At 36.6% G+C, this 24,387-nt stretch overlaps 1 protein-coding gene and 1 pseudogene across 2 annotated transcripts; one reads left to right on the top strand and one right to left on the bottom strand.

The window, feature by feature from the left end:
• Window positions 1–142: 142 nt before the first annotated feature.
• Window positions 143–11,859, bottom strand: LOC143637039 (phenylacetaldehyde reductase-like). Its single transcript, XM_077104508.1, has 6 exons — window positions 11,707–11,859; window positions 10,469–10,638; window positions 10,199–10,390; window positions 1,496–1,658; window positions 1,225–1,411; window positions 143–353 (listed from the first exon to the last, which is right to left on the bottom strand). The coding sequence occupies exons 1-6, from the start codon at window positions 11,822–11,824 to the stop codon at window positions 158–160; spliced, it is 1,026 nt and encodes a 341-aa protein (XP_076960623.1). The 5' UTR covers window positions 11,825–11,859; the 3' UTR covers window positions 143–157.
• A 7,040-nt stretch (window positions 11,860–18,899) lies between these two features.
• LOC143637038 (uncharacterized) lies at window positions 18,900–21,961 on the top strand (annotated as a pseudogene). Its single transcript, XR_013154360.1, has 7 exons — window positions 18,900–19,102; window positions 19,692–19,834; window positions 20,046–20,230; window positions 20,693–20,821; window positions 21,089–21,258; window positions 21,496–21,626; window positions 21,826–21,961. The product of XR_013154360.1 is annotated as an uncharacterized LOC143637038 (transcript).
• The last annotated feature ends 2,426 nt before the right edge of the window (window positions 21,962–24,387 follow it).

Genomic DNA, 24,387 nt, shown 5'->3' with positions numbered 1-24,387 from the left:
TAGCTTAGTAAGGATGAAGGCAATAGCATTAACATTAACATTAACATTAACAATAAGGAACATAACACACAATATGCAACACCATCTTCAATTACACACCTTCATTATTTAAATGATTCAAGTCTCACATTTTTAATTTATTAATGAATCTCCAACATCATTTTCTGATTTCTTCACATATTTGATGATGCCCCCCCCCCCCCCCCCCACCTACACTTATAAAGTTATTTTCCTTCAAGCTGTCCACAGTTTCCTTGATGCTTTGTTCAAGGGGAATGTACTCTATCCCTAAGCTCTTCACCTTTTCTCTTGACACTTGGTATATAGGAACAAAAGGCTTGTCATCTGCACACCTGCATGCAGGTCTTAATCATTAATTATTTTTTAAGGTACAAAAAAAAAGGAAAAAAAAAAAGACATAAAGGTTGTTGACAATTCAACTCCATTTTACATTTAGTTACTTAGAAACACTTCCCAATTATACTTTTACAAGATAATCTGTGTGTTAAAAGGATTCCATCTCCAAGGACAACGAAATGAAGTTAGGGATTTAGGCCTTCACTTTCTAAGGCCTCCAATTTTCAAAACAAAATTATAACTATACATTAGTAATTTGGGATTGGTATTTAATGTGAGTGATTTGAACAGTGTTTAAACTGAATTAGGTATGAGAATGTGTGAGGAATTGCTGCATTACTTATGTATTTGCAAAAATTGATGATAACATCTTGATTTGTGTGGAGTGAAAGCAAGCCTCGTTTTAGGCCACCAACGTGGTTGAGCCGGCCGGCCCTGATAGGATTACAAATCTTATAATATAACAATTATAATCTAATATATAGTATAAACGACTTAGGATGACTTGGAGTTCATTTGGCTAACTTGAGCCTGCTTCATCTTTGGCTATTATTTTGCTCGTTTGACCGCTTGAACAAAATAACACCACAAATTGACTAATTCTTACGTTAACATGCTAAAACTATTCCCTATGTTTTAATATGAGTTAATGACACGGATGCTCCATGTGGTTTACTCGGATTTCAGGAGTAGGTTATGCGTATGATTTGTAGTTTCCTACACATAACCTACACATTTGCAAATAAACATTTAAAACAGAATAAAAAAAACATATCAGCAATTTAGTTTTAATGTTTTTATGCATATTACATAGGCATATGCATGTAAATGTGACTAAACTTGATAACGGGACGGGGAAAAGCTTACTTCTGTGGAAGGTTGAACGAAGGATAATGCTTCCGTAGTATCTCAACTATTTCTGAATAATGAGCAACTCTTTCCACCAAACAATATCTACCATTTGCTGAAGGAATTTCAAAAGCTTGAATGTGTGCATTTGCGACATCCTTAACATTAACCCATCCAAAACTAGCATTCGGGTATGTTTGTGACCCTGCATATAACCCATTTGACCAATTTCCTTTTAGTTAAATCTTGTTGCAGTTTCTAAAACAAATTTGAAAGTTTTAAAAAGTACCATTCAATAGGTTTGCAATTGCTGCAGCACTAGTGTTAAGTGTTGGCTGCAAAAGAGGACCGATCACCATTGCTGGGTTTATGGTGACGATGTCTAACCCTTTTTCTTTCGAAAATTTCCATGCAGCCTCCTCAGCCAATGTTTTTGACAGCACATACCACATCTTGTTGTAGCAACACAAAGAAAATAATATTATAATTAGGGTTAAGAAGAAGTATATAATAAGTTTTAGAGTAAATTACATTTTCCGCCCTTTAACTATGTACCAACTTGCAGGTCATTACAAACAAAAAATCATTTTTTTTAAGTTGCAGTACATTATGCCATTTTCACTAATTGATGCTAACTTTTTATGTTAACAGGGTCTGAAATGACCAGATTACCACTTAATAATTAAAAATAAAATATTAATCAAACTCTTAAACAACCCCTAAACCTAGCCATCATCCAGCTGCTCGCTCCCCTGAATCTCTCGCCACCACCATGGCAACACAAACTACATTATTTAAAAGAGTAAATTACGCATATCACCAAAGTATACCTAAAATTGCAGGTATTGTTCTTAAACTAAGGTAACTACATCTAAGGACCTTTATATGAAACTTATCACTGTTGGGCTATATTTTGTGGTTTATGCTTGTGTTTTTGGGCTTAGGTTAAGTGTATTATGTAAACCGAGAACATTATGGTTCTCGGTGGGCTTTGGGCTTTTGTTGGGCTGGTATGTTGGCTACCCTATTTATAGATATCTTGTATAGGGTTTAGGTGGGTGGACGTATGTGATTTTGGCCGTCTAGTATCATAGATACATTAGACGAGTATTGTAAACATTGTGCTTAAGCACCCGAAGTTAATCATAACGTGTGTTTTGAAGCAATCTTTTGAGTTCTTTATACTTATTCTTGTATCATCTTGTGTTGGATTTCCGCACCAGCATTAAGATCAGTTGATATCATATTGAAAGATCCTCCACGGGACTTACAATTGGTATCAGAGCCTTAGACCTATTCAGGCTCGTTATTGTGATATCAACGGATTGAATAGTTTCGTTTGGTGGTGTTTGGTGATTCTCCGGCGAGTTTACCAATCGGAGAAGAAAAGAGCTTTATTTTGGATAGAGATTTGGCTAATCTGGAAACAAATTTGAATCCCGTAATTCACGGAATTCAGTTGGTTGCTAATCTTATTCCATAATTCAGTTCTCGGGTGATTTTGGCAGTTCTCGGCTTCTAAACAAGGGTTTTCGGCGTAACATCAGTGTCTTCGGTCAAGAAAAGTATTCTCGGTGATTATCGATCAAATCTTGTAGTTTTCGGTCAACATTTGCAGTATTCGGTTGAAGCTTGTTTTCGGTCAGAAACCGAACCGAAAACCTAGTTGGACCTGATTAATAAATTTTTTATAAAATGGAACAGTTAACCAACAGTAATGTGTCATCAAATGCTTCACTCCATCAAGAACTAGATTCCATAATGGGGACGACCACTCGTGTGCCTCGTCTACTATCACATGAGGGATTCAGTGAATGGAAATTTCGATTCGAGAAGTATGTTAAGATGAAAGATGCTAAGATCTGGAGAAGCATAGTTAAGGGACCTCAAATCATCACGTATCAACGTGAGAATTCAACTGAAGTTGTTGTGAAGCCTGTTGCAATGTATGATGATGATTTTGCTAAAGTTGAAGAGGATGAAAAGACCCTATCAACCTTAACTATGGCTCTCACCTGAGATTGCTTTAAGTTTTAGAAAACTTCAATCTGCTAAGGAGCTATGGGAGGCGTTAATTGAAGTGTATGAAGGAAATGAAGACATGAAGAGAAGTCACCAAAATTTTCTGCGACAGAAATTCAATATGTTCAATCATGTGTTGGGAGAATCACTGGAAACACAACTTCAAAGATTCATTGCTCTTGTGACTGAGATGAGATCCGCAAGCATCTATCTGGCAACATCTGAGATAAACAACAAATTGGTGAACTCATTGCCCAAAAGCTGGGATATGAATGTTGCGGTTATCAAGAAAACAAAAGATCTCAACAGGATGTCTATCTCTGAGATGATGGCCACCATTAAGGCATGTGACATGGATGACAAGCAACGTGCAATAAACCATGCAAACTCCTACAGTGCTGCTGGTTACAACGTCGCTTCCAACAATGCCCTTATCTCACAAGACAGCTTGTCTATGTTTAAAGCCACTCAGCAACTTCCACCTCAAGGAAACTTCCAAGTGTTCACAAGTCCACTCAGAGCCAACCGTCCTCCATCCCATCTCAACCAGCTCTAGTTTTCTTCACTAAACCTGCTCAAAGTGGTCAACCTCAATCATCTGGTGCTGCTCCCAATCAGAATTCCAGTCAGATTCCCTCTATCCCAAAGGAAACTCAAGAGAATAACTTTAATGGTGGGATTTATGAACTGCTACAATGCACTCCTGGTTGGAGATTTGTTCAACCTATAGTTGCTGCTGAGCTTGATCAAATCCATCCAGATGATGTTGAAAAAATGGATATCTCTTGGCAAATCGCCATGATGTCGCAGAACCGCTTGATGACAAACCACCTGCGTCGGTCGGCCAATCGAAAGAAGTTACAGAAACCGTGCATATTCCAAACTCTTCAGTAAATGATTCAGCAGTTGAGGGCGAGAGTCCTATTCGTCAAATCTTCAAGAGCACTTTGTTTCTCGATGTCATTCCGAATAAATACGTTGTCGGCACTTCTTACTCACATAGTACGGCAGCTTCTGGATGGAAGAATCCACTCACTGATGTCGGTGAAAATCTAACTTATCTTCTGTTGGAGAGGTTCCCGAACAGCCAATTCCGACAAAAACCCAAAGAAATCATCCTATTGAGAATGTTATCGGCTCTCTTGAAGCAGGTGTGTCCACCAGAAGACAGGACACATAAACAGTTGTTTGTTTTCTTGCTTCATCTCTCAGATTGAGCCGAAGTCGGTGGAAATGGCTCTTCAAGAACCAAGTTGGGTGGATGCCATGCACGAAGAGTTGAATCAGTTCGATAAACTGAAAGTGTGGAAGTTAGTTGAACTGCCAGAAGTAAGAAAGCACTAGATACAAGATGGGTTTTCCAAAACAAACAAGATGACACGGGAGTTATTGTTAGAAACAAGGCACAATTAGTTGTTCGTGGTTTTCGTCAGGTTGAAGGGTTAGATTACACCGAAGTCTATGCTCCTGTAGCTAGACTTGAGGCCATTCGGATTTTTCTGGCCTATGCGTTTTTCATGGGGTTCACGGTATATCAGATGGATGTTAAGACTGCGTTTTTGTATGGTGAAGTTAAGGAAGAGATTTACGTGGATCAGCCACCGGGGTTTATAAACCCTAAGAATCCTAATCATGTATACAAGTTGGATAAAGCACTATATAGTCTTCACCAAGCCCCTCGGGCATGGTATGCTACGTTGACGGCACATCTTCTGGGACATGGTTATGAAAGGGGGACCATTGATCAAACTCTATTCCTTAAAACTGTCTGGAAAGATTTGATTCTGGTGCAAATTTATGTGGATGACATTATTTTCGGTTCTACCAGTGCTGCGCTGTGTTCAGAGTTTGAAGAGGTTATGAAGAAGAGGTTCGAGATGAGCTCGTTGGGGGAGATGACAACATTTCTAGGATTGCAGGTTCGTTAGAGCTCGACGGGAATTTTGCTGCATCAAGGAAAGTACGTTGAAGATATGCTTGCAAAATTTGAATTTCAAGATTCCAAGAGTGCCGCCACTCCAATGGCAGAAAGGCCTCTTCTGACGTCTGATCCTGAAGGGAGTCCCGTAGATCAAACGTACTATCGATCGATGATCGGGTCTCTGATGTATCTCACCGCCAGTCGTCCAGACATCATGTTTGCAGTCTGTCAATGTGCTCGCTTCCAGGCTAATCCTAAACTCTCTCATTTAGTTGCTGTTAAATGTATATTTAGATATCTGAAGGGACAACCGAAGTTAGGTCTTTGGTATCCCAAAAACTCAGAATTTGATCTTTATGCTTTTGCTGATAGCAATTATGGTGGAGATGACATTGACAGGAAATCCACATCTGCCGGCTGCCAGTTTCTAGGAGATCGTCTCATTTCATGGCAGTGCAAGAAACAACAAACGGTGTCCACTTCGACTGCCGAGGCGGAGTATGTTGCTGCGTCAGCTTGCTGTTCACAGGTTATCTGGATGCAACATCAATTGTTGGATTACAGTTTGGAATTTCTTAACACTCCCATATTTTGTGATAATGATGCTGCTATTGCAATTGTTAAAAATCCCGTTCAGCATTCCAAAACCAAGCACATTGACATCAAGATCCATTTTATTCGTGACTGTTAGGACCGGAAACTAATTTAACTTGAACAGGTCCACACTGATAATAATGTGGCGGACCTATTTACAAAACCGGTCGGAATAGCCAGATTTAATGTGCTTGTGGGATTTCTTAAGATGCTGCGTTTTGATGACTGAGTATTTTTTAGGTGTAAATTGTGTACATAAAATTTTTTCTTCATGTCATAATTTCTGTACAAATTTAGGGGGAGAAAAAGAAAAATACAAAAAGAGTATGTCTAATTAAAAATTTTGTTCCTTTGCTTAAAATCATGCCGGCCACTCAAGTTCAACGGACATATTTCATATGTTTAGTCCCGTCATCAATGTTTGACTCTAGGGATAGCCATTAACCTTAGGACTGAAAGTGACCGGCGCGACTGAACATTCATATAAAAAAAAATTGGTTTTGATTTAACTATCCCTTTAAATTCCCTCACTGAAAGTTATGTCGGCCGCCTAAAGTTTGAAGGACACATTTTATTATGTGTTTGGTCATATCGTCTACCTGTAGACACATAGGATAGCCATTCACATGAAAACTGAAGGCAGCTGGGGTGATTGAGTTTAAATCATCTTCGGGGTATCATCTGGGAAGTGATATTATTCAGCTAAAAGCTTTTCAGAAGCTTAAAGTATTTTTAAATGAAAATTGATCCAACCTTTGATAAATGATAGATAGAGTGATTTTGAGTGCCAATCGTGTGAAGTTATTAGGCTAAAAAGGCTTTTGATTAGTCATTGATGTGTATGGTAGCTTTCCATGATAATTAAAAGTTCGAAGTGATATAAACTAAATCTGCTAAACTTATTGTAGAGAGTCATTTTGAAGATATTTGTATGTCCTTAGATACATCTCTAAGAATGATAGGCAGAAAAGCAATTACCCAATCATACACGAGCCCGTTAGTGTCTTGATCGCCAAAAAGATTATATTTCATTTGTTAAAAAAAAATTCATAAAAATTGTTTTCTAAAAGCTTAAAGGGATCCTAGGGAACTACAGGGGTGGGGCATTCAAATAAGTCCTAAACATCCTAAATGTAAGGCTTGTAAGTCCGGATGACATGTAAGTCCAACGTTCAACCTTAAAGCTTAAAATCATTTTGTATAGAGAAAAGTATTTTGATCAAGTACTAGGGGGTTGGAGTCAAATTAGGGTGATCTGGGGAAAGCCAAATACGCCTTGAGAATAGATAAGGGGCATCAGAGGTCCATAAGTGATGTCCATGTAAGCTTTATGCCTAATCGAATATAATCATATCACTGGCGCAATGAAAATCATGAAAAAAAAAATTACCTGCTATCAACCTTTTCACTATGTCACAATAATACTGAAAATGAATCATTGTGAAAGTACCTTAATCAATATGATTTCATGTTCGGATCTTTTCATAAAAAGGTGGTTTGTTTTTAAATAGCTGAAATTTGATCCCAATATATGTTGATTTTCTAAAGACTGGATAGGTAAATTTTGTTTTAGTTTAAGTTTTATTTTAATCTTCCTATCTTTAATTTTGTTTTTTACCTCATGTGTACTCGTGTCAAAACAAATGTTTAAAGAAATCGTTTTCACATGAATCAGGTTATTTTTTCAAACTGCACTGAGATATATTTTGTGTCTAAGAATAACCGTTCTCAGTTAGTTCAAAATAACTGTTCTCGGTTCTACACATGTTCCCGGTCTATCTGTTCTCGGCTCATATGTGTTTACGGCTCAAATGGAGGAATCTTGGGAGTTTAAAAGGCACTCATTATCTTCGATTTATTACTCCTGATTTGTGTATCTTCCAATAACTTCTAAAATCTTCCTACATCATATCCATCAAGTTCTCTCTCGTCTACTCGCCGCCATTAGGTCTTTTCTTGTTCCCTTAAAATTTTCGAGCGAAATCTTTGCAAGGTACAGTAAATCTTACTTTGAGTGTTTATATAATCGGTATGGATGAAAAATTTACTGTGATGATTAATTGGAATATTAGATACAATCGGTTCATGAGTTCGGTAAGCTTGTTCATTTTTCTCTTCATGAAGTTACTGAATGTTGTGTTAGTTATCATGCTACAGTTACAGGTTTGGTCTTCAATGGTGATTGGTAATATGGAGATGACAATGAATAGTGTTCTCAAGTTTTCGGTGTGGACTGACCAGATTCTTCTTATCAATCAAAGAGATCTTCGGCTCAAAGATGCTGTGAAGAATTCTCGGTCAAACCATGATCGAGGATTTGTTGGTTCTACCAAAGATACATCGTGCTTGACTTTTCTGTGTCAATCAAGCCTAATATTTGCTGCTATTCGTGATGACGAACATCATGTTTATCTATTTCATACGGATAGTAGCATGACCTGTGCTGGATTACTAGCCAGGTTTTAAATAAAGGCCTTAAATAAGACACTGAACCTCCAAGTGTTTATTTAGAAGCCACAGTATATACGCCGAAAGGCCTAAATGAAGATATAGATGTACGCTGATCGTATACAGCAGAAGCAGTTTTGATCAAGCAGTAAACCAAGGGGGAGAATGTTGGGCTATATTTTGTGGTTTATGCTTGTGTTTTTGGGCTTAGGTTAGGTGTATTTTGTAAACCGAGAACATTATGGTTCTCGGTGGGCTTTGGGCTTTTGTTGGGCTGGTATGTTGGCTACCCTATTTATAGATATCTTGTATAGGGTTTAGGTGGGTGGACGTATGTGATTTTGGCCGTCTAGTATCATAGATACATTAGACGAGTATTGTAAACATTGTGCTTAAGCACCCGACGTTAATCATAACGTGTGTTTTGAAGCAATCTTTTGAGTTCTTTATAATTATTCTTGTATCATCTTGTGTTGGATTTCCGCACCAGCATTAAGATCAGTTGATATCATATTGAAAGATCCTCCACGGGACTTACAATCACGCTTGTAGTCCTTTCTTTTCTTTTGCAAGTTTATTAGAAAATGACAATTTTGCTCTTATTGTTGAAGGATAAAATGTGTGTAATGATACAATGAAGATTAAGATGGCACATTGTAACACCCTAGACAAATCTCATATCGGCGGCAAGATTCTTGATTCATAAGGAATGTCTTGCCTCCTAAATCACCAAAGCGTTTTCGGTTGAATTGGTTGTGTAGCGATGAAACTCCATAAATAAGCATGCTCGGGTAGGAGTAATGGGTGACCTTCTAGGGAAGTCTACACCAACATAACCAAAGACAAAGCCATGAGTTCCCGGATGAGCAATCCACTAGGGGCATGAGGTTAAGTCGAGAACATGTAGTTGAAGGTGGTTAAAGGTAATCTTGTCATGGATCGAGAAAGAAAGAGGGTTCGCTATGTATGGTCAATATTCAACCTGAGGAAGTAACCACGCAGTTCAGCAGAAAGACAAAGTCTGGTTCACAGAATTAGTGGGCAGAAGAAGGTTTGTTTTGCAGAAGATAAACCCAGAGCCATGGGAGATTCAGGTTGAACGTGTGTGGAAGGGTTCAAGAAAAAACCATTCAGAGGTATTCGCGACAACAAGAACATTGACAATCAGTCAAAGCTTCAGTTACATCTACCAGACAACAATGAGTTAAAAGAACCGGTGTTCGTGTTCTATTTGTTCGTGTTCTATCTGGTAAGTCTCTCCAGAAAGTTACATGCTACATATGGAGTGTTTGTTCTTTCAGGATCTGACAATTCATTTCAGTGGGAGCTGGTTAGGACAAAGAATGAGCCAGAGGCCGATAAAGCCTGTGTTGAAGCTCGAGCGAGCTTTAACAAGACTACAGGTTAACAGAAGGTAATACACATCAATCACATTGAAGCTCCCTTGAGCCTTAACACATCAGTCAAGGCTGAATTTGCCCCTGACTCGTAATCTGTCCTAACTGGCTCCCACTGAAATGAACTACCGATCCTGAAATCGATGAGGTATACTTTTACAATCTGAACAATTTTAATGTGTATTACCTCATAAATCATTTCATAGAAATCGACTTTTAAATATAGTAAGCTAAACTTTCATCTATGGTCCAGATCGTACTTTCAATCTTTCATAATCTAAACCTAAGTTTCCTCTAGTTGCCAATGCATTCTCATCAATTTTAGGTATACTTACAGAACGAGTTGTGTAGTTACTCTACTTAAAATTGATATAACTTGTTGAATAAAATGATTTAGGACGTAATACGCTTTAAAACTACATTTTGGGTGACTTCTATCAAGTTCCCTTTTCAGCTAATCCTTTTCGAATTATACGTGTGAATAACATATTACCTGAATTGACCCACTAAACAAGTGAATATTGTCACATTGAAGTTAACAATCAGAAACCAAATTATTGAATCTCCATATATGTTACAAAAAGTTGGGGAAAAAGTAAAAAGGGCACACCTTTGTTTGCTTGCAAAGATCTGGATCTGAAAACCATGTCTCGTCAACCACAACATCAGGAGTCCTAGGTCTGCCATTGTAGGCGACTGCAGCAACAGATGATGTCACAACCACTCTTTTAACTGATGAAGCTTTTGAACATGAGCCAAGTACATTCAGTGTTCCTTTAACCGCAGGATCAATCAGTTCTGCCTGAAACAAATCAAATAAACACCGCTAGTCAAACAAATAGCTTCACTTAGGCTAACTGCTAATGAGTAATAGACACACCTGTGGATCGGTGACATTATGGTAAAAGGGAGATGCAGTATGGAAAACACCATCACAGCCTTCAACTGCAGCATCAAAGGAGCCTTCTTCAAGCAGGTTAGCTTTGAACAAGTGAAGCCTTTCTTTAGCTCCATCAAGTTTAAGCAAGTGGTCTGTTTTTTTAGGGTCCTCTGAAACATCCGACAAAAATCATTAATATCTCTCTTATCATATCTAATAAACCTTCATTAAGGAAGATATTTTGAACTTTAACAGCATGTTCAAGCTTCTATATTCTACTAAAAGTGTGATATGCATACAATCAGTATTCCCTTTCTTAGTTAGCAACTAGCAAATTATAAGAATATAGATGCCCATACATCATGATCGACTTTTAAACACAATTGGAACAGTATGCAAAAAAACGGATGATATCAACAAGCTACGTATATGCTATGTAGCGATAGCGATGAAATATCAGGTACTGTTTATGTTTAGCGATAAGGTATTAGAAAAAAAAGGTATAAGAAATTAAGGTTTTCATTCAAGAAATTAAGTGTTTATGGTGGAATTGGTGTGGCTTCATCACTAAAAATGCCTAAAAATCGTTTTTTTTTAATTATTTGATTTTAAAGAAACGAAAAAGAAAACCTAAAATCCCAGTTATTATCACGCTATTAAGGCGCCAAACTCAGATAGTGATACCCTATTGCTACACTATGCGAATCGCTATATCGCTCGTAGTCAGTGCTGTTAACAACTATGATTTTTCAAGAATTACTACAATGGTAGAAAGGAAGTACCCTAATACTTTAATAATTCATATTATGTAGTCTTATGCACACCCTTTGCTTTATCTTGATTTTAAAAAAGTTTTGAGGCTTGAGGTGCGAGCTGAGCTGAGCCGAGCCATGGCGAACTTGGGCTCGAGCTCGGCTTGTTAAGTCTTTCAAGCTGAAAAATTAAGCCCAAGCCGAGCTCACTATTATTTATTTACTTAGTTTTTTTTTATATATTGATATATAAACGGCAAAATTCAACTTTTAACATCATTTTATATAAAATTTATAAATTTGAGAATTTATATTTTATTTTTATACATATTGTTTTAAAGCTCGAGTGAGTGACATAATAAAATATAAATATAATAATCAGAATTAAAAATCGGAGGAACCACAAACCTAGGATTTAAGTAGATCGAAATGATAAATAAAATTGGCAAACAGAAGAGAAGCTATGTAACCAGAAGGTAAGCTTACTTGGGTCGCGAACAGAAGCCTTGACGGCGTAACCATGTTCAAGTAAGAACTTAACGAGCCATGAAGCTATGTAACCAGAAGCGCCGGTGACGCACACAGTTTTTCCAACACCACTCATACTCAGTCTGTCTTGTCTTAGGGTTTGCTTGTTTGTTTTAAGTAAGTGTTCAACTGCGGTCTGGTCTTTTATCTGTTTTTCATTTATAGGCCACCAAGATCATGATATTCATGGTCCCCACGGATTATATTATTTCACATGTTTTACACGGGTGAAAATATAACAAAAATAAAAATTTATTATATATAATACGTAAATTCAATTCAATTATTTTATATAATAATTTTTATTTATGATTTTTTTAATTAAATTTTTGATATATTATACACTATAATTTTAAGTTAAAAACCAAATTTTGATTTTAATTTGTTTCAAATAAAACATTCATAACGATATTGTTATATTAAATATTGTGTGTATAAAATTGATATTTATAACAAAATGTTGTCACATAATTAAAAACTAAATTTGCAAAGACTAAGGTTTAGTTGTAAATGAAAATAAATAAAAACATACTATATTTTAAAATAAAGAGAGAAACGATAAACAATCTTAAATGGTTATGTTAAAGAGTTATGAGAAGACAATGTTATATTATGAATTATGAAAATGTTAACAATTAAATATAATGGTTTTATCCTTGAAGAGAAATCACATTTATATATGTTAAGTCAATAAATCAAACACAATTACCATTTTAGTGGAGTTGGTAAGCACATTTGGTTTGCAACATGAGGTCTTGGGTTCGAAACCTGTATCACACAATAATATATTTTTCAAAAATTTATAAAGTCTTACGGGTCATGGGTTATCATAAGAAAACGGGTCATGAGTCATAATATAATAGGAATAGGTGACATAACATCTACTTGACATCCTATGTAAGAACTTTGGTGGCATCTTTCCGGCTGAACTCACTATTCCAACAACACTGTTGCAAACATCTCTAGGCCACCTCCGATCGCCCTAGCCACACTACGACTCCATCTCTGGCCAACCATCCTTAACCTCAAACCACCGTGAATCACTACCAATAACTGCCAATAGCCAACAACCTCCAAAAACTACAACCCTCCAGTCGTTCACAACCTCCACGATTCACTACTCTGACCACACTATCCACCACAATTTCCTACACATGTGTTTAACGACCGTAACCACCACCCCCTTTCCGTCGTTACCTGCAATACACTTTGGTTTTGGCTACTGTGATTCTTGGGAAGAATGGTGTATGTGTACGAACAAATCCCAAACCACCGCAGAATCGCTTGGTTAAGTTCATGTTTTGTAGGTCCTCTAGATGGATCTCAAGAGTCCTCTAGATGGATCTCAAGACTTGACTCGGATCAATCCGTGTTGTTGGTTAGCGAAAATCACCAAAGACACTCGGATCTTAGTTTTCTAAAGTAAAAAAGAGAAAAAGATGAGGTGAGAGAGAAGCTTTATTTCCAAAAGTTGTCTTGTATTCGAAATGAGTTGGGTTGAGTTTGGAGAAATGGGTAAGTGACCCTTTTATAGGGTCCACATTTCTCGATAAACGTACAAAATAAACGTACCGAGTACGTACTACACCGACTAAAAACAAACTAAAATGACACACACAATCTTAAAAACAATATAAAATATTAGCTCTACATATTTTCTTATTTATTACTTAAGTGTAAGTTGGAAGGGTACTCTTATCATGGATGCAACTCCTTCACTCCATTCAACTTCAGCATACCAATAAGATTACTTTGGAATATTAGTTAATCTCTTAACTAGTTAACGACATTGTCTCGGTGAAACTGGTTAAGTCCATCTTTTCTTATTTATCTTTATATAGCATCTCTAAGTTATATTTCTTAGCACATCATAGCCAGTTCCTGAGTCCACTTGTTGCGAGCATAACACAAGATGTTACCGAGTAAACTTAAGTTACCTGTTGATTAGTTATATAGTTTTAGTCACTCGGTTTTTACACTTTATTTATTTTAATAAATTAACCCTTAACCCGCACTGTATCTGGTGCTACGAGAAGCCTCCCTAAGGATCCCACTACAACCCATAAGCCTTTTCACAGAATTGAAATATTAACATATATATGTCACTCTAGTCATATGTTCGAAGCCCCTACAAGTTCTGCTGTGTGTTTCGGAAACTCGCGACAAGATCCCGCCAAAACCCTGTGAAGAAACGTGGATCTACTCACTGGTAGCAGATCTACTTTCCTCGGGTTTTGATTGTACTATTTCACCGATGGTTCTTCTGGATCTGTGTTCTTCCACCTACAAAATGAACAACGCCGTTAACTTACCCCTCAGAAAGGGACAGAGGGGTCCTCTTTGGGGTAACCCTCCGGCGTGAGAATAAGTATATGGTGGAGAAGATAATAATAATGTGAGCGTAAGGGAATCTCAAGAGTATTGCTTAATAGCTGAATACTGTATGATTGTGTGACTGTGTGTTTGTATGTAACTGACTGTGAGTGAATGTGATTCAATATGATTGAATGTGATATCACTGCCTGTAACTGTCAATGATTGAGTATGAATGTCCCCATCAAAGTGGAGTTGATGCTGTATTTATAGTGCTAGGGTTTCCACTGATTAGGCTCAACCTCGTTGGCCTCCTCCAATCGCACTGCGCCACGTGTCCTCTGGGACACCTGGCGCTTTCTCGTTGGTTGTAATCACGTGGTAGCACATGTGTCATGCTGAGTTGTCGACCTTTCATTTGGCAGCTGTCAACATCAGCATATTCTTACTCCTTAAAAAGATGCCTTCTGGAAGGTTGTCTGACGTGCACAATCAAGGTTGCCCTAATCCTGATTTGGATAAGGACGAGGTCGATTATGTGCATGTGTGATATGCGCCCATCCTGAGGATGCGCGAGGTCTTCTCTTTATTCTCACGCGCAGATATTTCATGCGCAGATGTGATATGCACGAGCATGTGATATGCGCCGCGCGCTGGTGCGCCGCGCGCATATGTGATGCGCGAGCATATGTGTGCCTGGGCAGATGTGATATGCACGAGCATGTGATATGCGCCGCGCGCATATGTGATGCGCGAGCATATGTGTGCCTGGGCATATGATGCCTGAGCATGTTTTGTATGCGCCATGCGCATAGGTTTTGGCTTTGTGCCTTCATAATGTGTTTATCTTGTGGGTTGACCCGCCTTGCTCGGTGTTGAGGCGGGTACATACCTCTTCACCCTGAAGCCTCTTGCAAGATCTGACTCATTACCCAGAAACTGACCTAAGATCCTAAGTCATTTTTATTAATGTTGAAGTTGATTATTAACTAGTTTTGTAGGAGTGGATTAATAAAAAAATTGTGTGTCGTTCCAACTCCATAAATGAGTAAATCTCTACGCATGAGATCTCCATGCTAGTGCGCGGGTTTTGACACGCCACGTATACACCAACAAACTTCACACCACTTTCTACCAAGACCACTTTTAAGACCAAAGGCTAAATTAGTAACACAAGTGTTTCAACAATAAAGAAAAACAAGTAAAAAGAATTATTATTATTATAAACACATCACTTTACTAAAAAAAACTTTAATTTATACCAAGTTTTATCTTCACCCAAGCAACACAACTAATTTAGCCTAAAAAAGCCATACTTAGATGAATAAGTTAAGTTAATTATCTTTTCTCTTTAAAAAAAATGCTATTTTGGAATGTTTATGGAGCGATCCCCAAGTTTCAAAGGTCGTTCTAGACCTAGCTTTGAGAGAAAATCGGGAGAAATGTGGATTGGGGATGGAGAAAAATGTTGGAGAAGTCTCCCCCCCCCCCCCATTTATTGGCCAAATTTGTCGAGTGAGCACGACCATGCTTATCCTTGTGTTGGGCCATCAGTACACGCCCTGCCGTCCTTTGCAACAATTTTGTCATAGGCACACAAGCCTGACATTGAGTGGCATTTTGAAAGTCGCATTACACGCTTAGACACTGGGTTGCGGGTTTGGTACCGAGTGTCGTACCCGATGCCACATTATGCGTACCGGTGCTTGTTAGGCATACGGTTCCTGGTTATTGACATGTTCCCTTTTATATATCTTAAATCATCCTTATCTGCTCACTTTTTAATAGTTGCTGTAACACCCTGGCTTAAGCGGAAACGCCCGGGTGTGACGTACAGATTGTTCAAACACACGTGACACTATTTTGTGATCATAATAACATTAATTCATTAAAGCATCATATAACACAAGTTCAAATAAGAATACAACTTGAACTCAAATCATAATAAAAACAAATGTCTCGTTTATTAAATAACCTAGGTATTCTAAGCGTCTTCTAGTCCTTCATCCCCTAATCACGGTACCTGTAACATATGTATAAAATACGGTCAACTATAAATATAGCTGGTGAGACTTCCACAGTTTGATATATATAATATAAAAACCATACAATTCCATGAAAACTTGTAAAATGCACAAGTAAGGGTTCTTTACACTCGATGCAATGGACCTGAGTGTAAATAACAAATGAAGGTCCTTTCCGGTTGGGGCTACCAACGTACTTGGATATGAGGTCCCTTTTCCACTCGATACAAATGAACCTGAGTGCAAAGGGGGGGGGGGGGGCGTATGATCATACTTATCGTGGCAATCACTTGAAATCCACGTATATAACAAATAAGCAAGTAAGCATACAAGTCCATGATATGAATTGTAGTTTGTAAGCAAAGTTGTAAATCTTGAAATTTAATAATGGATACATATGCCACCCCAAAATATAAAAGCGTTTAAAAAGAGATTGTGAAAACTCACCTTAGTAATTGAATTGAAAAAAAAAAGGAATAAGAATAACTCGATGGCGTCAAAGGAAACCGAAGTGGTCAATTCGTACGAACTATAATAAGAATAAACACGACTTTTAACGACAATTTTAACGGAATTTTAGGGTTGATTAATTGCATGAATAATTTTAGAAGTTATTATTTATTATAATTCATTACAGTTTTATGGCTCTTTGATTATTAAATTATTATTTATGTTTTAACGGAAATCGGTTATTAATAAGATATAAGTAGTTCAATGGCGAGAATATGGAGTTTAAACATTCGAAATACTTGAACTATTGATTATAAGTTATAATTATAATTATTGCGTTGACTAAACGATTTCTAGGAATTTAAAGTTTACTTTACGTTTATTAAACGATGTTTAATAACGACCTACGAAAACGAGAAACTTGATTTTTTTGAATGTAAAATGGTGAGATATATTTTATAACTAATTTACATAATTTTTATTTAATTTAAAAAGGTTTTTATAAATTTATTTTGATTTTTAATTGATAAAAAAATGATTAGTTAAGTAATTAATAATAATAATAATATTAAAAAATATGATGTTTGACCCAGGTTTAGAACCCGGGTCTTGGCTGTGAGTAGGCAAGGTCTTAACCAACTGATCTAGGCCTCATATTCGTTAAGACATAGTTTCTATTATATATAAATATTATTAGTTTTTCATGATTTTAATTAATAATAATAATAGTCTAAACAGTTTAAAAAAAAAGAATTATAAACGCTTACAAGTGTTATGGTTTAACTAGATGAGCCAGGGATCAATTCGTTTTAGATACAAGAACCATTGTATATAAATAATATATCAGAGTCATCTTCTTCATCTATGAGGACATAAACCCTAATTTTTCAATTGGGGTTTCCGTTCTATGTTGGCTACAATTAGATTAGGGGTTTTGTTTATTGGTGTAACGACATTAACAAGCATATAAACAATTACCTTAATATGTCTTGTTTTGGCCGGAACCCGGTTGCTGGAAAATAAAATAAAGAAGCTCCCAATTACAGAAAATCCGTGTATTAGAGGGGGATTGGAGAGAATGAGCAAGTTGTTTAGAGGTTTAGGCACCTATTTATACTAGTGGAAGGAGCGTCTACGCATAAATTCCAAGGATTTGATTATCCGAAATTCCGGTGAGTATCACGGGTTTAATCCACGGTTAGAGTTTGTTATAATATAATTAATGCACTAGATATCGTTGTTACTTGGTGGCATAACGTGTTGAACAACAATTTCGGGTCAAAGATTTGATGATTTGAAGGATGTTTGGGATTCCGGCGCCGCCACCGGCGATGGTGGCAGGAAAAACGGGCAAGGGGTGGGCTGGTAGGGTTGGGTAATTATAATAATGTATTTTAAATAAAAATGTTACACTATTAACCCTTGGAGTTTGATAAACATTTAAAATGAAACTTAATGTCTTTTAAGTTAATAATAAGTATTTAAAGTTTACACTTTTAACCCCAAACTTTATAATTAGATTATATAGTTTTCGGTTGTGGATTATTGATGCGTTTAACCCGCACGACTTGATTAACATTAAGGCTCGAAAATTTATAAACCATTAAATAACATCGAACGTTGAACTTTAAACGTCGGGAACACTTTTATTAATGATATATAATAATGATAATACACCAAAACAAACGACAATAAACGTAGATCGAAAGACACATAAAATACATGATTCGAATAATATATGTGTATATTTATGAACAAAAACCGAAAATTCGAAATGGGTCGGATTTTCGGGTTTAAAAAGTAAAAATGTTACGGTTGCCCCCACACAACTTTTTTTTCCCTCACAAGTCACAACCCATAGACAATGTTAAATGCCCACAATGTTAAATGCCCTAAAACAATCCATAAACAGTTAAGTAAATAGTCCAAAATAACCTATTTGTAATTTGTATACCTTTGGGTTAACATTGCCGGGATGCCGGGCATAATTTTTAGTATTAATGAAATTAAGATTTATATATTATTAATTTATGTATATATGGCAAGTTATCCCAACCCTCCAATTGGGTGGGTTCATACAGAAACAAACGAAGTAGTTGACAAAATTTCTATGCCTCCATTACATTAGTATTATTAGTACTCTATGAAGTTAACAAAATTGCAGTCTTTGGCTTCCATGTGATATAAAAAAATAGTTATGTTGGAAGGTGATATATGGGTACTTAGTGTTTGGTTCTTTTGCCATCCGAATCATATTATTATAACAAAAAAAAATAATGTAACGAGTAATTTAATTGTGAGACATTTTGTCTAGTATATAATTGCGTGAGATGAGTGGAATTGAGTTTTGAGACAAGTGAAATTATGAAAAGGGAGAGAAAAGGAGATATATGGGATTTCGAGCACGAGCTACCACCCAGAGGTGGCAGCAAGAAACTAATACTCGGGTTGGATGGTGGGACGACTAACACGATATCTGTATGTATGCCTATTGTCCCGTACACCCCGAACCATTCGTCCCCAGTCTATGCCCGTTGCTGGCTGCTCCAATCACAATAGTGTTGGCGGTACCTTATTATTACTACTACTACTGCTGCTTTTTCTATTGCCATTTTACCCTTTAGAAACTGATCAACAGCTTCTTTTTAGAGGGAACACGTTTGTTTATATTGTTCATTTATTTTATTTATAGTTAACAAGCTTTTGAGCTCGTGTATTATACGGGTTTTGCCAAACGATAAAGATAAATAAGGTCTGTTAATTCTGTTGTAATTCTCAAAATACTTAGTGAATTAATTTAATGTAGACTTAATGGAAAAAAACGAACAAGGTTAACGAAAAGTACTAAAATAACATGATTTTGGAAACACCAGGTGTTGATTTGCAAGAAATTTTAAAAAAGGTACTAAAGTTGTGTAGTTAGTCAAACTTTAGGTATGAAAATGACACTTGATTCAATAATGAATATAATCCACAACATGTTATAACCCATTTGACAAAATGGTTTTGACCCATGACTCATAAATAACTAGAATAAATGAGACGGGATATTAGAAATTAGGTGAACATTTTCTTTTATTACTATCGTAAGATAAGATGGGTGAAAAAACATGTTTTGTTACTTTAATAATTAAAGTAAATTTGTTTGTTAAACAGAAACTGCTGCAAGGGAGACACTAGAGCAAGTTATGGCAGAATCTCTTTCAAAATCAGGTTGTACTAGGTCCGCTGTTCGTGCAGTTTGCTTAGCGGTGTCGGGAGTCAACCATCCGACTGACCAGCAACGGATTTCAGATTGGATTTTTATGGGTCAACTTTCTTTTTTGCTTTGGCCATAAAACGAGCAACAGTCATAAGTAAACGAGTAGAAATTCCCACCTGTAGGAATAGATGCATTCGTGTTAGTATTATTTTTCCCACTTGATCCCTACATGTGCTATGTATTATTGAATGCGAAAACTTAGACGTCGTCTTAGTTTTTAGTGTTTGTGTGTTTTTCTTGTTTGCATAATCAGTGATATATTCGCGAGTGATGTTGAGAATGATGCGGTGGCAGCGTTATTTAGTGGGACCATGGGAAAACTTCATGGGTGTGTGCTAATTGCTGGTACAGGGACCATTGCCTATGGATATACTGAAGATGGGAGAGAAGCCCGGGCCTCTGGTGCAGGCCCGGTCTTAGGTGACTGGGGAAGGTATGACACGAAAAAGTTATTGTTTTGTTGTTCATTTTCAAGAAAACTTGCACCATTATTCTTTTGTTTTAATGATGACAATAAAATTGATATAATTGCAACAGATAACTTATATCTTTAAATTGAATCTTAATTTGGACAACTGATAATATTTGTTCATGCCCTGAAAATGCTTTTTGACTAAAATAACTTTAGTTATAACATTTGAAATGAAAATAGTAATAATAACTTTGTTAGTGGATGAGGCAAGAAGGGTAGCCTGGGTAATGAGTCAAAACATGTACGAATTAAAACAAACCAACTTTCGTACTGTCTAAACGGGTCGCGTCATGTTGGCTGAAACAATAATTGCATCTCTAATTAAGTAAATCGGTTGAAATCACCACTACTTTTTTTTTTAAAAAAATACATATATATCGGGTTATGAGATGAGTGCGGGGACTGTGTCATGTTTACGTGCAGTGGATATGGTATAGCTGCAAAAGCTTTGACATCAGTAATAAGGGCTTACAACGGACGCGGTCCTGAAACAATGCTTACTTTTAGCATCCTGCATCAACTCCAACTCTCTTCTGCAGATGAACTAATCGGGTATTTGTTTCTGAATTGTGAATTTATTTTTGACTGTTGTTCAGTATATACATTATTATTATAATTATTGAAACCATATAATTATAGCAGTCATATTTAGTACACTAATTATGTTTAGATTAAAAAAACTGAAGTATAAGACAAAAAGTATTTCGGGTTGGTTGGGACCCTACATGGCCCATATTGACCTGTAAAATAGTAATCTGTTTTGATCTAAACTCGTTTTGACCCATTTTTCCATATCTGATGCTCACTCATTTCTTGCAGGTGGACTTATGCTGATCCATTGTGGGCTCGGATTGCAAATTTAGTCCCTGTAGTGATATTGTGTGCGGAAGCAGGTGATCTAGTTGCCAATGACATATTGCTTCACGCTGTTCAAGAGTTGGCTTCAAGTGTTAAAGCTGTTGTTCAAAGACTTGGATTGTGTGGTAAAGGTGCATATCTCGACCATGTGTATTATGTCAATAATTATGAAATATTTTTAACAAAATGATTAGGGAGGTCCGTTGACTCGGTTCTTATCTAGCCAAACTGGCTAGTTTGACCAAGTTGACCCGAAGGATATTACATGAAACCAAACCCATTGATAAGTAACTAGGCGGTAACTGTCACTTGTACGGTCATGCATGACATATTACATAGTTTGCATTAGCCTTTTTACTTGTTTGCAGATGGAAAAGATAATTTTCCTCTTGTTATGGTTGGTAATGTTCTTGAAGCCAATAGGAGGTGGGATATTGGAAAAGAAGTAATTAAATGCATTGCCAAGGATTTTCCTGGTATGCGCCTGGTTCGGCCAAAGGTACTATTTTAATGCATACGACCTCTAAATTGATTTATTATTATTATTATTATTATTATTATTATTATTATTATTATTATAGTGTAGTCATAGTTAACACCACTATTTTAAAATAGTTGATTAAAATGTGTACACCTAATTTTTTGTTTCAACCATAACTCATTATGATCCGTTAACCAGCATCGTTCTCTTCTTTCAGGTGGAGCCTGCTGTTGGAGCAGCGCTGCTTGCCTGGAACTATGTAATAGAACAATATCAGCAGGAACATTCAGGAGTAGACTATGATTAAATTCTATACCAAGCCGTCAAAAACAATTCATTGTCGCTGAATCTATCAGGGTTGAGTGCAGCCATAAAAGTTGGGAATTCTTGGTGACCATTAGTTATTAAGTTGTACATTAGCAGGGGCATATAAGAAAAAACAAACTAAATGGCATGATCTTAAAATGACCATCTTCTATTATGCGATTGTTGTGATTTTATATTTAGTCTTGTTTTTACACATTTTTATATATTGATGAAGATATTCATGTATTTTGTTTTATTTTTTTATATATTTTTTTGTAACTAGTGTTTCTGAATGAGAGTCTAGTGTCACATCTATTTTATTGTCATTTTTTTGTTTTTACATTGTAATTCCTTATAATAAAATAATAAAAGTATCCAATTACAATAAAAAAGCAGGTAAGTGGACAACAAGCTGCGCCGTCATCCCCTTTTTAATTGGCAAAACCGATCCTACTGAAAACAAAGTTATCGTTCTTCGACGTCGTTGAGTTACTATGCATGACACGTTGAACTCTTTTCAGATTCGAAGCCGCATCGGGGGCAAGAGACCAAAATATATCGAAAGCTAAAGGAATGAAGGTGTGTCTCAACTAACGCCTTCTTGTGCTTAGCAATTTTTCCTGATAATGCCTTTAACACGGCTTGCCTAGTAACAAACCTGGTTTCCCTAAGCCTGACGAGAGGGGACACTCCAGTAAGGTCCACACAAGCATGCCTCCCCCCAGCCATCCAAACACAAGAATGTCTGGTGGTCGGTGAGTAGACCTTCCTTCACGCGGATCCGACAAGAAATTCACAGGAGCCTCTTTTTTTTTTTGCAAAGATTCCTGCCCGTTTTAACACATCATAAAGGATATCCTAAACCAAATCATGTCTATATTTAAACCCATAGAGTTCTTTACAATAAACCGTATGTTCACCAAAGCTATTTGTACAAACTTTATGGCAGGCCGGGCAGGGCTCATCAACTGAGAACATGGGGATCATTAAACGATATTTAAGAATGACCCGGTACTCCACTGCTGACATGTGTTGGCCTAACCCTTCGATGAGGATGACAGTCAAAAAGGCTTGATCATGAGGAGCCTGAAGACATTCCAATATCGCTTTTGACAAGGGGACAAAACAAACTTTTCTCCCAAACTTTGAACGGTTTTACTATAAAGGGCACCCGCCAAAGCATTTTGGGCTTTGGGGGGAGGGTTTCCTTATTAGCGAACCCGCCAATATCAAGATCGGGAATAGAGTTGTGCAAACAATCCAACGCAGACCCAAAATCGGAATCTAAACCATCAACAGCACAATCACGTAAAATGTGGTCCTGTAACTTCTAAGATTGTGCTCTCAAGGCTAAGACAGCATAGGTGGAAACATCCTCAGCTGAATATATGTCACACTCCAAGCTACGGCGGAATGCTGGGGCGAAAACTGTTGTTTCACAGCTCACAAGGCACTAACATACAATATTAGTGACAATATCTAATTATTTTATTAAATTCAAATCAAGTATATATTATCCAAAAGAAATTACAAATAACCAAATAAATCAAATATTCATATTTATTTTAATAACCTAAAAGCCAAATAAACTAGGTTCTTTAATAACTTCAACCATCCAAGACAAACATCCTGCAATATGCGTAAAAATAGGCTTGTTAACAACACATGTTGCGTAAGTAATCACCAGATTTGATGTAATAATATATTGTATAATAATAAAAAATCAAATCAATATCATGAGTATCAACAATTAAAATGATAAGCAAATAATTAGTGTTAGTTGAACATTGCCTAGCGAATCGGGCTTTGGCTACTAAGACAAAACAAATACAAATAAGGGTATCGGTTGACTATTTCCTAGTGAATCGGGATTTGGCTACTAAGATGGCGCATGATCATACTATAATGTGATTATGATGGACCTCTCCGAATGCTAGAATTAAACAAATAAGCAAGTAAACAATTAACATATAAACATTCAATTGATCAACAACACAATATTTGAGATTTGCAAGTGATGTCTGTAAGATATATAAAAGTATTATAAGGTACTCTTAAGGTACCCAAAAGGTTTAAAAGTTGTAAAATAGGGGAGTGATTACTTACCTTATTAATTAGACGAGTTAAACGATAAAATAAAGATATTAAACGAGTCCCAAGCTTTAAGTGGGCTAAATGATCTGACACGAACTATCCTAGAACTTTAAGAGAATAAACTAGAATTAAAACCGAGAACAACGCAATTGGAATTAGGCTAAACGGAGTTATAAAACTCAAGTTATGAGATTTTAAAGACTTAAGCGAGCTGATACATTTTAGAATCCAAACTCCAATTTGGGAGTCAAACTCAAAATTTATTGAGGAACAAAAAAGTCTTCTGGCCCGAACGCTAGATTTGACCAGAAGGTTGAGTAATAGAATAGTTAAATATTTTGACTAATATGCCCTTAAACGGGCCGGAAAGCAATTGACC

Source organism: Bidens hawaiensis, unplaced genomic scaffold (genome assembly GCF_021521415.1).
Source record: "Bidens hawaiensis isolate Kalapana, Puna unplaced genomic scaffold, B.hawaiensis_p1.1 tig00008100_1, whole genome shotgun sequence".
NCBI lineage: Eukaryota > Viridiplantae > Streptophyta > Magnoliopsida > Asterales > Asteraceae > Bidens > Bidens hawaiensis.
Note: the sequence above shows the minus strand (reverse complement) of the source record. Positions and strands in the feature narration are given on the sequence as shown.